The 14884-nt window shown below is 45.0% G+C and overlaps 1 protein-coding gene across 4 annotated transcripts in view; it reads right to left on the reverse strand.

The window, feature by feature from the left end:
• Window positions 1–2214: 2214 nt before the first annotated feature.
• The window catches only part of CFAP69 (cilia and flagella associated protein 69), a 48685-nt gene continuing 36015 nt past the window's right edge, over window positions 2215–14884 (reverse strand). For all 4 annotated transcript variants that reach the window (XM_038393520.1, XM_043509352.1, XM_038393522.2 and 1 more), the window contains one exon: window positions 2215–2580. In XM_038393520.1, coding sequence (XP_038249448.1) covers window positions 2404–2580 — 177 coding nt within the window. In that variant the 3' untranslated portion in view covers window positions 2215–2403. The remainder of the gene's footprint in view (window positions 2581–14884) is intronic.

The raw sequence follows: 14884 nt of genomic DNA on the forward strand, positions 1-14884 counted from the left end.
ATCCGTTTTTGTCCTTGAGCATCCATAAGTTGGGAAAGCATGATTATCAGCATCTCGTGGAAAGTTACTTGGAATTTCAAAACAACTAATTTGAAGAAAAGATTGCATTTGGGCAGCATTGCTCGTCAATAATTCCAATGTCAGTCAGTCAAACCTGTAGTACAAAAGCCTTTTTCCTACCCTCCAGATTTGAAAGTATCTTGTCCCCTCATTGGTCATTTTGGGTCAGGTGCCAGCGAGGTTACCTTAGCTTCTTAATTCTTTACAGGTGAAAGGATTTTGCCTCTGGCCAGGAGGGATTTTATAGCACTGTATACAGAAAGGTGGTTACCCTTCCCTTTATATTTATGACAGTAGAGCACAAGGGTCTTATGTTTTTTGTTTTTTAAACAGATAAGTGAAATGGCTGTGTGCACTAACATAACTTTTGCCCAGCTAACTAGTAGGGGTTGAGAATGGTACATGCATCTTAAACATATATTTTGAAAAATTGGCAGTTGCTCAGCAGCTAGCAGTAATGAGTGCCATAGGCAAATAATAAATTTCAAATGCAACCTTTATTCTTCTGTACAAGTATTTATTTAAAAATGGAGCATGCTTTTCTGTTAACCCAGCATTTGGATTTCTATTCACACATCATGCCAATCTGTGAGTCAGCATTGTGCATGAAGAGTCATGAAATTACAGTAATATGAATTGATTGAACAGGGCATTTACTGACATGCAAGATGTTAAGTAGATAGTCTACTGAAAGGGTAACCTTTTTGCTAAATTAATATCATATACACCAGAGGTAGTCAATTATGTTTTGTTAAGGTCCAAATTTCTTGATTGAGGTATAGTCAAGGTCCAGACGCCAGAGAAACACTTTTGACACTGCAGTAATAATTATAATAAGTAAATAGCTTTCACAGTTTGTTCAAAAGCATTTGGCGATCTGGATTTGGCCTGTGGTATGCCTGTACCCCTTATGTACATATCCTCTCTTAACTCCTCAGTGACAGTATGTCAGAGCTACTTACATTTAGTTCATTTATAAATTCCACAAACAAAGATTAAAATACTTGTCACTCTTGCATACAGAAATGCTTCTTTAATAAAGCATGGCTAAATTATCTCCAGGGGGAATTAGGAAAAAAAAAAAATCTTATAAACAAACTAAACAAGCCAGATGTAGGTTAAACACCAGCAAGGAGCCAGACCCTCAGGTTCTGTAAATTGACATGGTTCAACTGAAATAATCTTCACTAAAATTATAGATAGCATGGGCCCAAAATGTTACTTTGTAAGGCATGACAGCTTACTGCCCCTCCATATGAGAAACCAATGACTGACTTCAATGGCAGGTGGAGAGGTCTTAGAGGGTTAATTACAATTAACCGTGTTGGTACATGATTTTGTCATTTTTTCCTTTGCAGTTTTCTTTATATAGAATTAAAGTAGGATATTTCAACAAATGTCTGCCTTCGTTTTTGCCTACAGCACCCTATAAATTCTTTCCATTCAAAACACAACTACTGGACTGTGAAGAAAAGCACACAGAAAAACCTCTCTTTCTAGGAATTACAAAAGGGACTAATTTGTGGCTAAATTCTAGAGAATTAAAACACAAGTTTTTTCTAATTCCTTTACCCCTTTACACAGTGAATGTTTGTATTTCCCCGCTGAGTGGGAAAGACAGACACTATACACAGTTAAAGCAATTTATGCTGCAGTGTTGTGAAAGCTACAAATTGCAAGGTCAATCAGTGGCACAGTAGACCTGGACATGTAAGGGGTTAGGGCCCCAAAACACTGGCTTTTGCTCAGGTCACCTCATATGCTGCCTCTGAGCTGTTTCCACTTCATATAAAAAGGACTGTTGCTCATGCAGAGGACCAGTGGGACTAGGGAGGTCTCTCCACAGAGGCTTGGGTGGGATTGGCACAGTTCTCTGCCAAGAGGGAATTTGGGCAATTGTCTGGGAAGGAACAAGACCAGAGGAGGCCCGTGAGATATAAGGAGAGCAGGATATTCTAAAGTATCTTCACTTGCATTAGAAAGTTAATGGGTGACTGCACCTGGAAGCTGACAAACTAGTTTCTGAAGTTTATGTACTTCATGGTGCCAACAGGGGAAACTGAGGCACAGACATCCAGCTATTGAATCAGGGTAAACTGAGCCTAGCACAGATGGCCTCAATTATCAGAATCAATGGACCTCTGGAACACGTACTGCATGGAATTCTTTATTCATGAACATGTTTTTTTAAAAGAAAAAATATACTTTCATCTATCATTAATCGCAAGCTCTTCTATATATTTAACCAAAGAAAAAAAACATAGATTATATCTTACAAATAATGTTTGGACATATATTAACAAAAAAATACAAAGCACTGTCTGAAACAGTACAGGACAATGTTTACTTTACAGATACTGACTCTTTCTTGAGTGGGTCCAACACTTTAACTCCTTTGATCTTTTTTAAGGCTCCTCCACGAACAGAGAGCTTTCTAAGAGCAAGGTCTGTGTCAGCCAGAGGCCCTCCAGTTAATTCAGAAGGTGTACTTTCTACAGTTACCAAGCAACCAGATGCAATCTAGAAAACAAAACAAATGGCTTGACATTCATATTAGTCTTTGAAATGAAATGAAACAAAATGAAACGAGAGTTAACTCACAGGCCCTGACTTTTCAAAATGCTACTCAGAAGCTGGAGATGCATTTTGAAGGTTTCCTAGCTCCTCAAAATACCCTTTAAACAATATACATAATTACTCCATCAATAATGTAGACTGAACAGCTTCTTGGCTGGTATCTTGATGCACTGTGCTGCTCAGTCTTCGTCTGATCTTTAGCATGTAAGAAAAGAGAATCAAGTCCTCATTAGAAGAATAAAATGTTATGCATTATCCTGCTATTTGGATTTGCAGTGTTGCAAGTATTTTAGCAAAGAAGTAAACTTGTGGATTGTAATGTACTGGTCAACTGGCTACCTTAGCCCTGGTCTACACTAGGCGTTGAGGTCGAATTTAGCAGCGTTAAATCGATGCAACCCTGCACCTGTCCACGTGACGAAGCCCTTTTTTCCCCCCGATTTAAAGGGCTCTTAAAACCGATTTCCTTACTCCACTCCCGACAAGGGGATTAGCGCTGAAATCGGTTTTCCTGGGTCAAATTTGGGGTACTGTGGACGCAATTAGATGGTATTGGCTTCCGGGAGCTATCCCAGAGTGCTCCATTGTGACCGCTCTGGACAGCATTCTCAACTCAGATGCACTGACCAGGTAGACAGGAAAAGGCCTGCAAACTTTTGAATTTCAATTTCCTGTTTGGCCAGTGTGGCAAGCTGCAGGTGATCATGCAGAGCTCATCAGCAAAGGTTACCATCCAGAGCTCATCAGCAGAGGTGACCATGATGGAGTCCCAGAATCGCAAAAGAGCTCCAGCATGGACCGAATGGGAGGTACGGGATCTGATCGCTGTATGGGGAGAGGAATCCGTGCTATCAGAACTACGTTCCAGTTTTCGAAATGCCAAAACATTTGTGAAAATCTCCCAGGGCATGAAGGACAGAAGCCATAACAGGGACCCGAAGCAGTGCCGCATGAAACTTAAGGAGCTGAGGCAAGCCTACCAGAAAACCAGAGAGGCCAACAGCCGCTCCGGGTCAGAGCCCCAAACATGCCGCTTCTATGATGAGTTGCATGCCATTTTAGGGAGTTCAGCCACCACTACCCCAGCCGTGTTGTTTGACTCCTTCAATGGAGATGGAGGCAACACGGAAGCAGGTTTTGGGGACGAGGAAGACGATGATGATGAGGTTGTAGATAGCTCACAGCAAACAAGAGGAGAAACGAGTTTCCTCGACAGCCAGGAACTGTTTCTCACCCTGGACCTGGAGCCAGTACCCCTCAAACCCACACAAGGCTGCCTCCTGGACCCACCAGGCGGAGAAGGGACCTCTGGTGAGTACCTTTTAAAATATTATACAAGGTTTAAAAGCCAGCATGTTTAATGATTAATTTGTCCTGGCATTCGTGGCTCTCCTGGATATACTCCCAAAGCCTTTGCAAAAGGTTTCTGGGGAGGGCAGCCTTATTCCATCCACTATGGTAGGACACTTTACCACTCCAGGCCAGTAGCACATACTCGGGAATCATTGAAGAACAAAGCATTGCAGTGTATGTTTGCTGGCGTTCAAACAACATCCGTTCTTTATCTCTCTTTATTATCCTCAGGAGTGATATCAGACAGCTGCAGCGGCACAGGAGCTAGCAAACAGAGCTGTAAACAGGGGAGTTTGAGTGGGAGTTCTGTTGGAGGAGAAGATTAACAGGATTTAAGTGGGAAGGCGATGACAGACACGAAGCAGCTGTGGGAGTGACTCCTGTAGTGAAAGACATATTGAGGATGACTGGATGTGGAAGCTGTGTTATGTACATGATCCTGGAGGGGGGACCTGGTAAGAGTTTTTTCTGCATGAAATGCCATCTGATAGAGCTGATGGAGGAAAAGATCTGAGGTTTGGAGATGCAGGTGGAAAGTCTCGTTGAGTTTAGGAAGGGGTTTGAGCAGATGATGGAGCAAAGATATGAGGTATCTGAAGGGAAAAGCTCAGACTCACGGATGGAAGCAGGGCTGGGGAATTTTGAGGGGAGACTGGGTGAGGAAAGTGGTCAGTGGAAGCATGTGACTAAAAGAACCAGGCAGAGGAAAAGACGGGCTAGTGAAGGAGAAATAGAGCTTAGGAACAGGTTTGCAGAGTTGGAAAATGAAGAAGGGGCTCAGCAGGTACTTGTTGAAGGTGGAAGAGTAAGGAAGAAGAGAAGAGAGGCTAGTCCTATAGGAAAAGCGGAAGAGTCAAGGGAGACTACACCAAAATGAGCGCCAGGAGAATACAGGATGGGTTGAAGAGGATTATAAGGGAAAATGGGAATGGGAAGAACTTGCAGCCAGAGGGAACAGGGGAGAGACTGGAGAATAGCACCGTCACCAGGAAAAGGCAGGTCTATGTGATAGGGGACTCTTTATTGAGAAGAATAGACAGGCCTGTAACTAGAGCTGATCCAGAAAACAGGAGGGTGTGCTGTCTTCCGGGTGCTAAGATACGGGATGTAGACCTGAGGTTGAAAAGGATCCTAAAAGGGAGCGGGAAAGAATCCCCTAATTATCCTTCATGTGGGAACAAATGATACGGCTAGATTCTTGCTGGAAAGTATTAAGGGAGACTATGCTAGGCTGGGGAAGACGCTTAAGGAAATTGAGGCTCAGGTGATCTTTAGCGGGTTCCTTCCTGTTCCTAGAGAAGGGCAACAAAAGGTGTGACAAGATTATGACTGTCAACAGATGGCTTAGACAGTGGTGCTATAAGGAGGGCTTTGGGATGTATGGCCACTGGGAGGCATTCACGGACAGAGGACAGTTCTCTCGGGATGGACTTCATCTGAGTAGGGAAGGAAATAGACTTCTAGGATGGAGGCTGGCACAACTGATAAAGAGAGCTTTAAACTAGGAATTAGGGGGAGATGGTTGGGAGATGTCCAGGTAATCTCCACGCCAGATTTTAGCATTGAGAGGGAAGAAGACGAAGTAAGAAAGGATACAGCCGTGGGTAGGAGAATGTATATAAGGAGCGAGGGCGGTGTGGATACTAGTCTAATAGGTTATACTGGCTGTAGAATGACTGTGCCTAATAGGGTACAAAATGTGAGCGAGGCCAAACAGCAAAAATGAAGATGTTTGTACACCAATGCGAGGAGCCTAGGTAACAAAATGGAGGAACTAGAGCTACTGGTGCAGGAAGTGAAATCAGATATTCTAGGGATAACAGAAACATGGTGGAATAGTAGTCATGACTGGACTACAGGTATTGAAGGGTATGTGCTGTTTAGGAAAGACAGAAACAAAGGTAAAGGTGGTGTAGCAGCATTGTATATCAATGATGAGGTAGAATGTAAAGAAATAAGAAGCGATGCAATGGATAAGACAGAGTCCGTCTGGGCAAAAACTACATTGGGGAAGATAACTAGTGAAGCCTCTCCTATGATAGTGCTTGGGGTGTGCTATAGACCTCCGGGATCTAATTTGGATATGGATAGAGCCCTTTTTAATGTCTTTAATAAAATAAATACTAATGGAAACTGCGTGATCATGGGAGACTTTAACTTCCCAGATATAGACTGGAGGATCAGTGCTAGTAATAATAATAGGGCTCAGATTTTCCTAGATGCGATAGCTGATGAATTCCTTCATCAAGTAGTTGGTGAACCGACTAGAGGGGATGCCATTTTAGGTTTAATTTTGGTGAGTAGCGAGGACCTCATAGAAGAAATGGTTGTAGGGGACAATCTTGGCTCAAGTGATCATGAGCTAATTCAGTTCAAACTAAATGGAAGGATTAACAAAAATAAATCTGCAACTAGAGATTTTGATTTCAAAAGGGCTGACTTTCAAAAATTAAGGAAATTAGTTAGGGAAGTGGATTGGACTGAAGAACTTATGGATCTAAAGGTAGAGGAGGCCTGGGATTACTTTAAATCAAAGCTGCAGAAGCTATTGGAAGCCTGTATCCCAAGAAAGGGGAAAAAATTCATAGGAAGGAATTGTAGACCAAGCTGGATGAGCAAGCATCTTAGAGAGGTGATTAAGAAGAAGCAGAAAGCATACAGGGAGTGGAAGATGGGAGGGATCAGCAAGGAAAGCTACCTAATTGAGGTCAGAACATGTAGGGATAAAGTGAGACAGGCTAAAAGTCGAGCCCAGTTGGATCTTGCAAAGGGAATTAAAACCAATAGTAAAAGGTTCTATAGCCATATAAATAAGAAGAAAACTAAGAAAGAAGTGGGGCTGCTTAACACTGAGGATGGAGTGGAGGTTAAAGATAATCTAGGCATGGCCCAATATCTAAACAAATACTTTGCCTCAGTCTTTAATAAGGCTAAAGAGGATCTTAGGGATAATGGTAGCATTACAAATGGGAATGAGGATATGGAGGTAGATATTACCATACCTGAGGTAGAAGCGAAACTGAAACAGCTTAATGGGACTAAATCGGGGGGCCCAGATAATCTTCATCCAAGAATATTAAAGGAATTGGCACCGGAAATTGCAAGCCCATTAGCAAGAACTTTTAATGAATCTGTAAACTCAGGAGTAGTACCGAATGATTGGAGAATTGCTAATATAGTTCCTATTTTTAAGAAAGGGGAAAAAAGTGATCCGGGTAACTACAGGCCAGTTAGTTTGACATCTGTAGTATGCAAGGTCCTGGAAAAAATTTTGAAGGAGAAATTAGTTAAGGACATTGAAGTCAATGGTAAATGGGACAAAATACAACATGGTTTTACAAAAGGTAGATCATGCCAAACCAACCTAATCTCCTTTTTTGAAAAAGTAACAGATTTTTTAGATAAAGGAAATGCAGTGGATCTAATTAACCTAGATTTCAGTAAGGCATTTGATACCGTGCCACAAGGGGAATTATTAGTTAAATTGGAGAAGATGGGGACCAATATGAACATCAAAAGCTGGATAAGGAATTGGTTAAAGGGGAGACTGCAACGGATCCTACTGAAAAGGAGAACTGTCAGGTTGGAGGGAGGTTACCAGTGGAGTTCCTCAGGGATCGGTTTTGGGACCAATCTTATTTAATCTTTTTATTACTGACCTTGGCACAAAAAGTGGGAGTGTGCTAATAAAGTTTGCGGATGATACAAAGCTGGGAGGTATTGCCAATTCGGAGAAGGATCGGGATATTATACAGGAGGATCTGGATGACCTTGTAAACTGGAGTAATAGTAATAGGATGAAATTTAATAGTGAGAAGTGTAAGGTCATGCATTTAGGGATTAACAACAAGAATTTTAGTTATAAGTTGGGGACGCATCAATTAGAAGTAACGGAAGAGGAGAAGGACCTTGGAGTATTGGTTGATCATACGATGACTATGAGCTGCCAATGTGATATGGCTGTGAAAAAAGCTAATGCGGTTTTGGGATGCATCAGGAGAGGCATTTCCAGTAGGGATAAGGAGGTTTTAGTACCGTTATACAAGGCACTGGTGAGACCTCACCTAGAATACTGTGTGCAGTTCTGGTCTCCCATGTTTAAAAAGGATGAATTCAAACTGGAGCAGGTACAGAGAAGGGCTACTAGGATGATCCAAGGAATGGAAAACTTGTCTTATGAAAGGAGACTAAGGAGCTTGGCTTCTTTAGCCTAACTAAAAGAAGGTTGAGGGGAGATATGATTGCTCTCTATAAATATATCAGAGGAATAAATACAGGAGAGGGAGAGGAATTATTTCAGCTCAGCACCAGGGTGGACACAAGAACAAATGGGTATAAACTGGCCACCAGGAAGTTTAGACTTGAAATCAGACGAAGGTTTCTAACGATCAGAGGAGTGAAGTTTTGGAATAGCCTTCCAAGGGAAGCAGTGGGGGCAAAAGATCTATCTGGGTTTAAGATTCTACTCGATTAGTTTATGGAGGAGATGGTATGATGGGATAATGGGATTTTGGTAAGTAATTGATCTTTAAATTTTCAGGGTAAAATAGGACTAATCCCCTGAGATGGGATATTAGATGGATGGGATCCGAGTTACTACAGAAAATTCTTTCCTGGGTATCTGGCTGGTGAATCTTGCCCATATGCTCAGGGTTTAGCTGATCGCCATATTTGGGGTCGGGAAGGAATTTTCCTCCAGGGCAGATTGGAGAGGCCCTGGAGGTTTTTCGCCTTCCTCTGTAGCATGGGGCACGGGTCACTTGAGGGAGGCTTCTCTGCTCCTTGCAGTCTTTAAACCATGAATTAAGGACTTCAATAGCTCAGACATAGGTGAGGTTTTTCGTAGGAGTGGGTGGGTGAGATTCTGTGGCCTGCGCTGTGCAGGAGGTCGGACTAGATGATCAGAATGGTCCCTTCTGACCTTAGTATCTATGAATCTATATCATTCATCTGGTCATCTGGTTGAAATAGGGTGCTTTTCTTAAGGGGACATTCAGAGGTGCCTGTTTCTGCTGGGCTGTTTGCCTATGGCTGAACAGAAATGTTCCCCGCTGTTAGCCATGCGGTGGGGGGGGGGGGAGGCAAAATGCGACCTTTTAACGAAAGCACGTGCTATGTATGTAATGTTAACAGTAAGGTTTACTGTGAAAGAGTGTACCCATTGTTCTATAAAACGTGTCTTCAAATATCACTGTCCCTTTTTTTTCCCCTCCACCAGCTGCATGTGTTTCAAGGATCACAGGATCTTCTCCTTCCCAGAGGCTAGTGAAGATTAGAAGGCGAAAAAAAAACCGCACTCACGATGAAATGTTCTCTGAGCTCATGCTGTCGTCCCACACTGACAGAGCACAGATGAATGCATGGAGGCAGACAATGTCAGAGTGCAGGAAAGCACAAAATGACTGGGAGAAGTGGCAGGCTGAAGAGAGGGCTGAAGCTGAAAGGTGACGGCAGCGTGATGAGAGGAGGCAGGATTCAATGCTGAGGCTGCTGGTGGATCAAACTAATATGCTCCACCGTATGGTTGAGGAGCAGGAGCACAGACCGCCACTACAGCCCCTGTGTAACCAATTGCCCTCCTCCCCAAGTTCCATAGCCTCCTCACCCAGATGCTTAAGAACGGGGTGGGGGGCCTCCGGCCCCCCAGCCACTCCACCCCAGAGGATTGCCCAAGTAACAGAAGGCTGGCATTCAATATGTTTTCAACTTTTAAAGTGCTGTGTGGCCTTGTCCTTCCTTCCTCCACCACCCCTCCTGGTCTACCTTGGTAATTATCCCCCTATTTGTGTGATAAATTAATAAAGAATGCATGAATGTGAAGCAACAATGACTTTACTGCCTCTGCAAGTGGTGATCAAAGGGAGGTGGGGAGGGTGGTTAGCTTACAGGGAAGTAGAGTGAACCAAGGGGCGGGGGGGTTTCCATCAAGGAGAAACAAACAGAACTTTCACACCGTAGCCTGGCTAGTCATGAAACTGGTTTTCAAAGCTTCTCTGATGTGCACCGCACCCTCCTGTGCTCTTCTAACCGCCCTGGTGTCTGGCTGTGCGTAACCAGCAGCGAGGCGATTTGCCTTAACCTCCCACCCTGCCATAAATGTCTCCCCCTTACTCTCAGATATTGTGGAGTGCACAGCAAGCAGTAATAACAGTGGGAATATTGGTTTTGCTGAGGTCTAACCGAGTCAGTAATCTGCTCCAGCGCGCTTTTAAACATCCAAATGTACATTCTACCACCATTCTGCACTTGCTCAGCCTGTAGTTGAACAGGTCCTGACTACTCTCCAGGCTGCCTGTGTATGGCTTCATGAGCCCTGGCATTAAGGTGTAGGCTGGGTCCCCAAGGATAACTATAGGCATTTCAACATCCCCAACGGTTATTTTCTGGTCTGGGAAGAAAGTCCCTTCCTGCAGCTTTTGAAACAGACCAGAGTTCGTGAAGATGTGAGGGTCATGTACCCTTCCTGGCCATCCCACGTTGATGTTGGTGAAACGTCCCTTGTGATCCACCAGTGCTTGCAGCACTATTGAAAAGTACCCCTTGCGGTTTATGTACGCGCTGGCTTGGTGCTCCGGTGCCAAGATAGGGATATGGGTTCCGTCTATGGCCCCACCACAGTTAGGGAATCCCATTGCAGCAAAGCCATCCACTATGACCTGCACATTTCCCAGGGTCACTACCCTCGATATCAGCAGACCTTTGATTGCTTTGGCAACTTGCATCACAGCAGCCCCCACAGTAGATTTGCCCACTCCAAATCAATTCCCGACTGACTGGTAGCCGTCTGGTGTTGCAAGCTTCCACAGGGCTATTGCCACTTGCTTCTCAACTGTGAGGGCTGCTCTCATCTTGGTATTCTTGTGCTTCAGGGCAGGGGAAAGCAAGTCACAAAGTTCCATGAAAGTGCCCTTACGCATGCATAGAAAGTTTCGCAGCCACTGGGAATCTTCCCAGACCTGCAACACTATGCGGTCCCACTAGTCTGTGCTTGTTTCCCGGGCCCAGAATCGGCGTTCCACTGCATGAGCCTGCCCCATTAGCACCATGATGCCCACACTGTCAGGGCACGTACTTTGAGAAAAGTCTGTGTCCATGTCCTCATCACTCTCGTAACCACGCTGATGTCGCCTACTCGACTTGCCAGGTTCTGGTGCTGCATATACTGCTGGATAATGCGTGTGGTGTTTAATGTGCTCCTAATTGCCAAAGTGATCTGAGCGGGCTCCATGCTTGCCGTGGTATGGCGTCTGCACAGAAAAATGGCGCGGAATGATAGTCTGCTGTTGCCCTGACGGAGGGAGGGGCGACTGACAACATGGCTTACAGAGTTGGCTTACAGGGAATTAAAATCAACAAAGGGGGTGGCTTTGCGAGAAACTGAATGGCCGCCTCAAGGATAGAACTCAAAACTGGGTTTAGCAGGCTGTTGATTTCACAGAGGGAGGGAGGGAGGTAGGAGAAAATGAATACAAAACAAATCTGATCTATTTCTTGTTTTGAGCCACTTCATCTATCTTTATACATCTTGCTGGCAGCAGACTGTAGTATGACCGCTAGCCATCGTCACCTCCTGGGTGCTTGGCAGAAGACTGTGCAGTTGACTACTGGCCATTGTCTTCTGCTAGCTGCAGATTAAAAGACAGTGTACTGCTGGTAGGACTCAATTGCCATGAGACGAAAAGGGAAATGACCTGGCTGAGTCACTCCCATGTTTGCCCAGGTGCCCGGTTAAAAGAGCACCCAGGACTACATCGACGACGGCTACCAGTCATACTGCACTGTCTGTTACCAAAAGGCAATAAACTGCTGCTGTGTAGCAATGCAGTATCACGTCCGCCAGCACCCAGGAGACATATGGTGACTGTTAGCTGAGCGGGCTCCATGCTTGCCGTGGTATGGCGTCTGCACAGGTAACTCAAGAAAAAAGGCGCAAAACGATTGTCTGCCCTTGCTTTTACGGAGGGAGGGAGGGAGGGAACGATGGCCTGAAGATATGTACCCAGAACCACTGGCGACAATGTTTTAGCACCATCAGGCACTGGGATTTCTACACAGAATTCAAATGGGTGGAGGAGACTGCAGGAACTGTGGGATAGCTACCCACAGTGCAAAGCTCTGGAAGTCGACGGTTGCCTCGGTACTGTGGACAGAGTCCGCCGACTACATGCACTTAAGTGTGTGTGTCCCCACACAAATGCTCTGACTGTATAAAAACGCTTTCTACAAAACCGACTTCTATAAATTCGACCTAATTTCGTAGTGTAGACATACCCTTAGGCTGATTTGTAAAAGATGGGGAGAGCACTATTTCCATTGTTTATAGTCTAAGATCATTCTGTAACTAATTCCCAGAATCCCTAGTTATCTATGTTAGTGCATCATACCACCCCACAAACTCTCTCCACCAGGCTTGAGAATGAGGAAATAAGGAGACTAGAACCTCTTTCTCTGATACTCTTCTACCGCTCTCCTCTATTGCCTTCAGAAACACTAGACACACGTTTTGTAAGGGATCCCTGGGGGCGGGGGAAAGAGGAGAGGATGGGACAAGAATTTGATGTGGAGTGGATTCTAGACGAGATTTGTTTTGATCATTAGGTCTTCTACAGACCCACAGTTTTTCCATTATACTATCCATCTTTAAACTGAATAGGTTAAAGCTGTGGAATGGCAAATCCTCTATCCTGGACTGGAGACCTCAGGAGAAAGCTCAGAATTCTCAGGTATGAATGGCAGATATTAACTGTAGCCTCCACAAAACAAAACCAACCCAACAACATATGGAACTCCTTTAGACCATATCTGGTCACACACTGGCCTTCTGCAACAATAATCGTAGATTCCTCTTTCCTCACATACAGAGAATATTCTAGTGGAGGGATCTGGGTGCAGGGAGAGACTCTTGTTCCACAAATACGAACTGTAGATTGCCAGCAATGTTTGCAATTTGTAATTCCCATGTGCAGCGTTGCTGATGAATATGATGTTCTACTGATAAATTTTCTTAATTTATAGTTCTTTTGTAGCATGGACTCATCTCTCTTTGATTTTCTGCAGATGCTGGAACAATTATTCAGGCAACGTGTCCAAGAAATTTAATCAGATCCACATTAAAAAGAATTTGCTACATCTTGTCTGCTCAACAGGACCCCCCAGGCACAGAAGCAGAAGTAAGTCAGAAGCCCTGAGCTGCCTTCATAAGGCACTCTGACTGGAATGGTGATTTTTTCTTTTCATCTCAACTTCAAAATGTTAGATAGCAAGTCTTCTCCTGGACTGTCAAGAGTTCAAGATACAGAGACTTGTCATGCTCCCAAGAAGATCTTGAAAACATCTGAAATCTTCTGAGGAAGAGGTAGTTGTACACACACTCATATCAGGTAATAAAGAAAAGGGAAAAAAGACGTGGATTAAACTTGAACCTTCTTTTTCCAAAGACTTTGTCTTCAGCCACATAAGATGGGATATCTGTGAAGGAATGGATAACTGGAAAGGAAGTCTTTACTGAAGTCATTAAGAGCTGCACAGGTCTTCCCAGTGAAAGTCACAAAGTCCTGGTCTCTCCTAATTTTTCATAGAAGTCCTCCTGTGATACCAAGTTACAGACACCATAAGGGGAGAACAGGGGATCTGAACTCCAAAGACCAAGCAAGTGAATCAACTGGTTGTATACAATATTATGGATTCTGTCACCACCTGACCTCTTATCTTGGGTGCCTTAATGATATGCTGCTAGAGCTCAGAGCCCTAGAACCAGTAGCCAACCTACAAAACACAAAGGTCTCGCTTTGGATTTCAAACAGCATAGTTACTCTTTGCAGGGTGATCCCAAAAATCCTCCCCATTCCAAGTCTCCCCAAAACAGTCTATCACGCATTTTTAATCTTCCAGTTGCTCAGACTTGTCCCCTCTGGTTCCTTACCCCTGAAGTAAGGAAACTTGCCCCCAGTTATCAGTTCACTTTGGCACATACACTCCATGCAGTTCACACAACAGATACCTGCTTGGGGTAAAAGTAACGCCCCCCAGATCAGAGGAGGGCAAACTTTTTTTGGCCTGAGGGCCGTATTGGGTTTAGAAAATTGTATGGAGGGCCGGTTAGGGGAGGGGGGTTTGGCCCCCCTTTCTTGCCCCTGACAATCCCCCCCCCGGGACTCCTGCCCCATCCAACCACCCATCTCTGTCCCCTGACTGCCCCATCCAACACCCCCTTTCCTTCCTCACTGCCCCCCCAGGACCCCTGCCCCCCCTTCTCCCTGTTCCCTAACTGCCCCAGAACCCCTGTCCCTGACTGCCCCCTGCCGCCCCATCCAACCCCCCTCCCCCCACTTCCTGACTGCTCCCCTGGAACCCTGCCCCAATTCAACCACTCTGTTCCCTGCCCTCTGACCGCTTCGACCCCTATGCACCCCCTGACTACCATCCTGAACTCCCCTGCCCTCTATCCAACCTGCCCTGCTCTTTGCCCCCTTACCGCGCAGCACAGAGCACCGGGTCAGGCCGGGCTCTGCAGCTGTGTTGCCCCAGGAGCTCGCAGCCCTGCTGCGCCGCCTGGAGCATTGCGCGGGTGGTGCAGTGAGCTGAGGCTGCGAGGGAAGGGCCGGGGTGAGCCTCCCGGGCCAGGGGCTCAGGGGCCGGGCAGGAGGGTCCCGTGGGCCGGATGTGGCCCGTGGGCTGTAGTTTGCCCACCTCTGCCCCAGATATTTTTTTTCCTATCAGAGATTCAAAGCTGAAATAGGAAGGAAAAGCAACACAGTTACACAGAAAACAAAGACGCAACTTCAGGCTTTACATTTCCATATTAGCAAAATTCCATTTTCTAATATAAGTTACCTATTGCCTTTGAACAGTTTCTCAGCATACCCTCTGTCACAGAGAGAATCTAGCCTTTCAC

Source organism: Dermochelys coriacea, chromosome 2, assembly GCF_009764565.3.
Source record: "Dermochelys coriacea isolate rDerCor1 chromosome 2, rDerCor1.pri.v4, whole genome shotgun sequence".
Classification (NCBI taxonomy): domain Eukaryota; kingdom Metazoa; phylum Chordata; order Testudines; family Dermochelyidae; genus Dermochelys; species Dermochelys coriacea.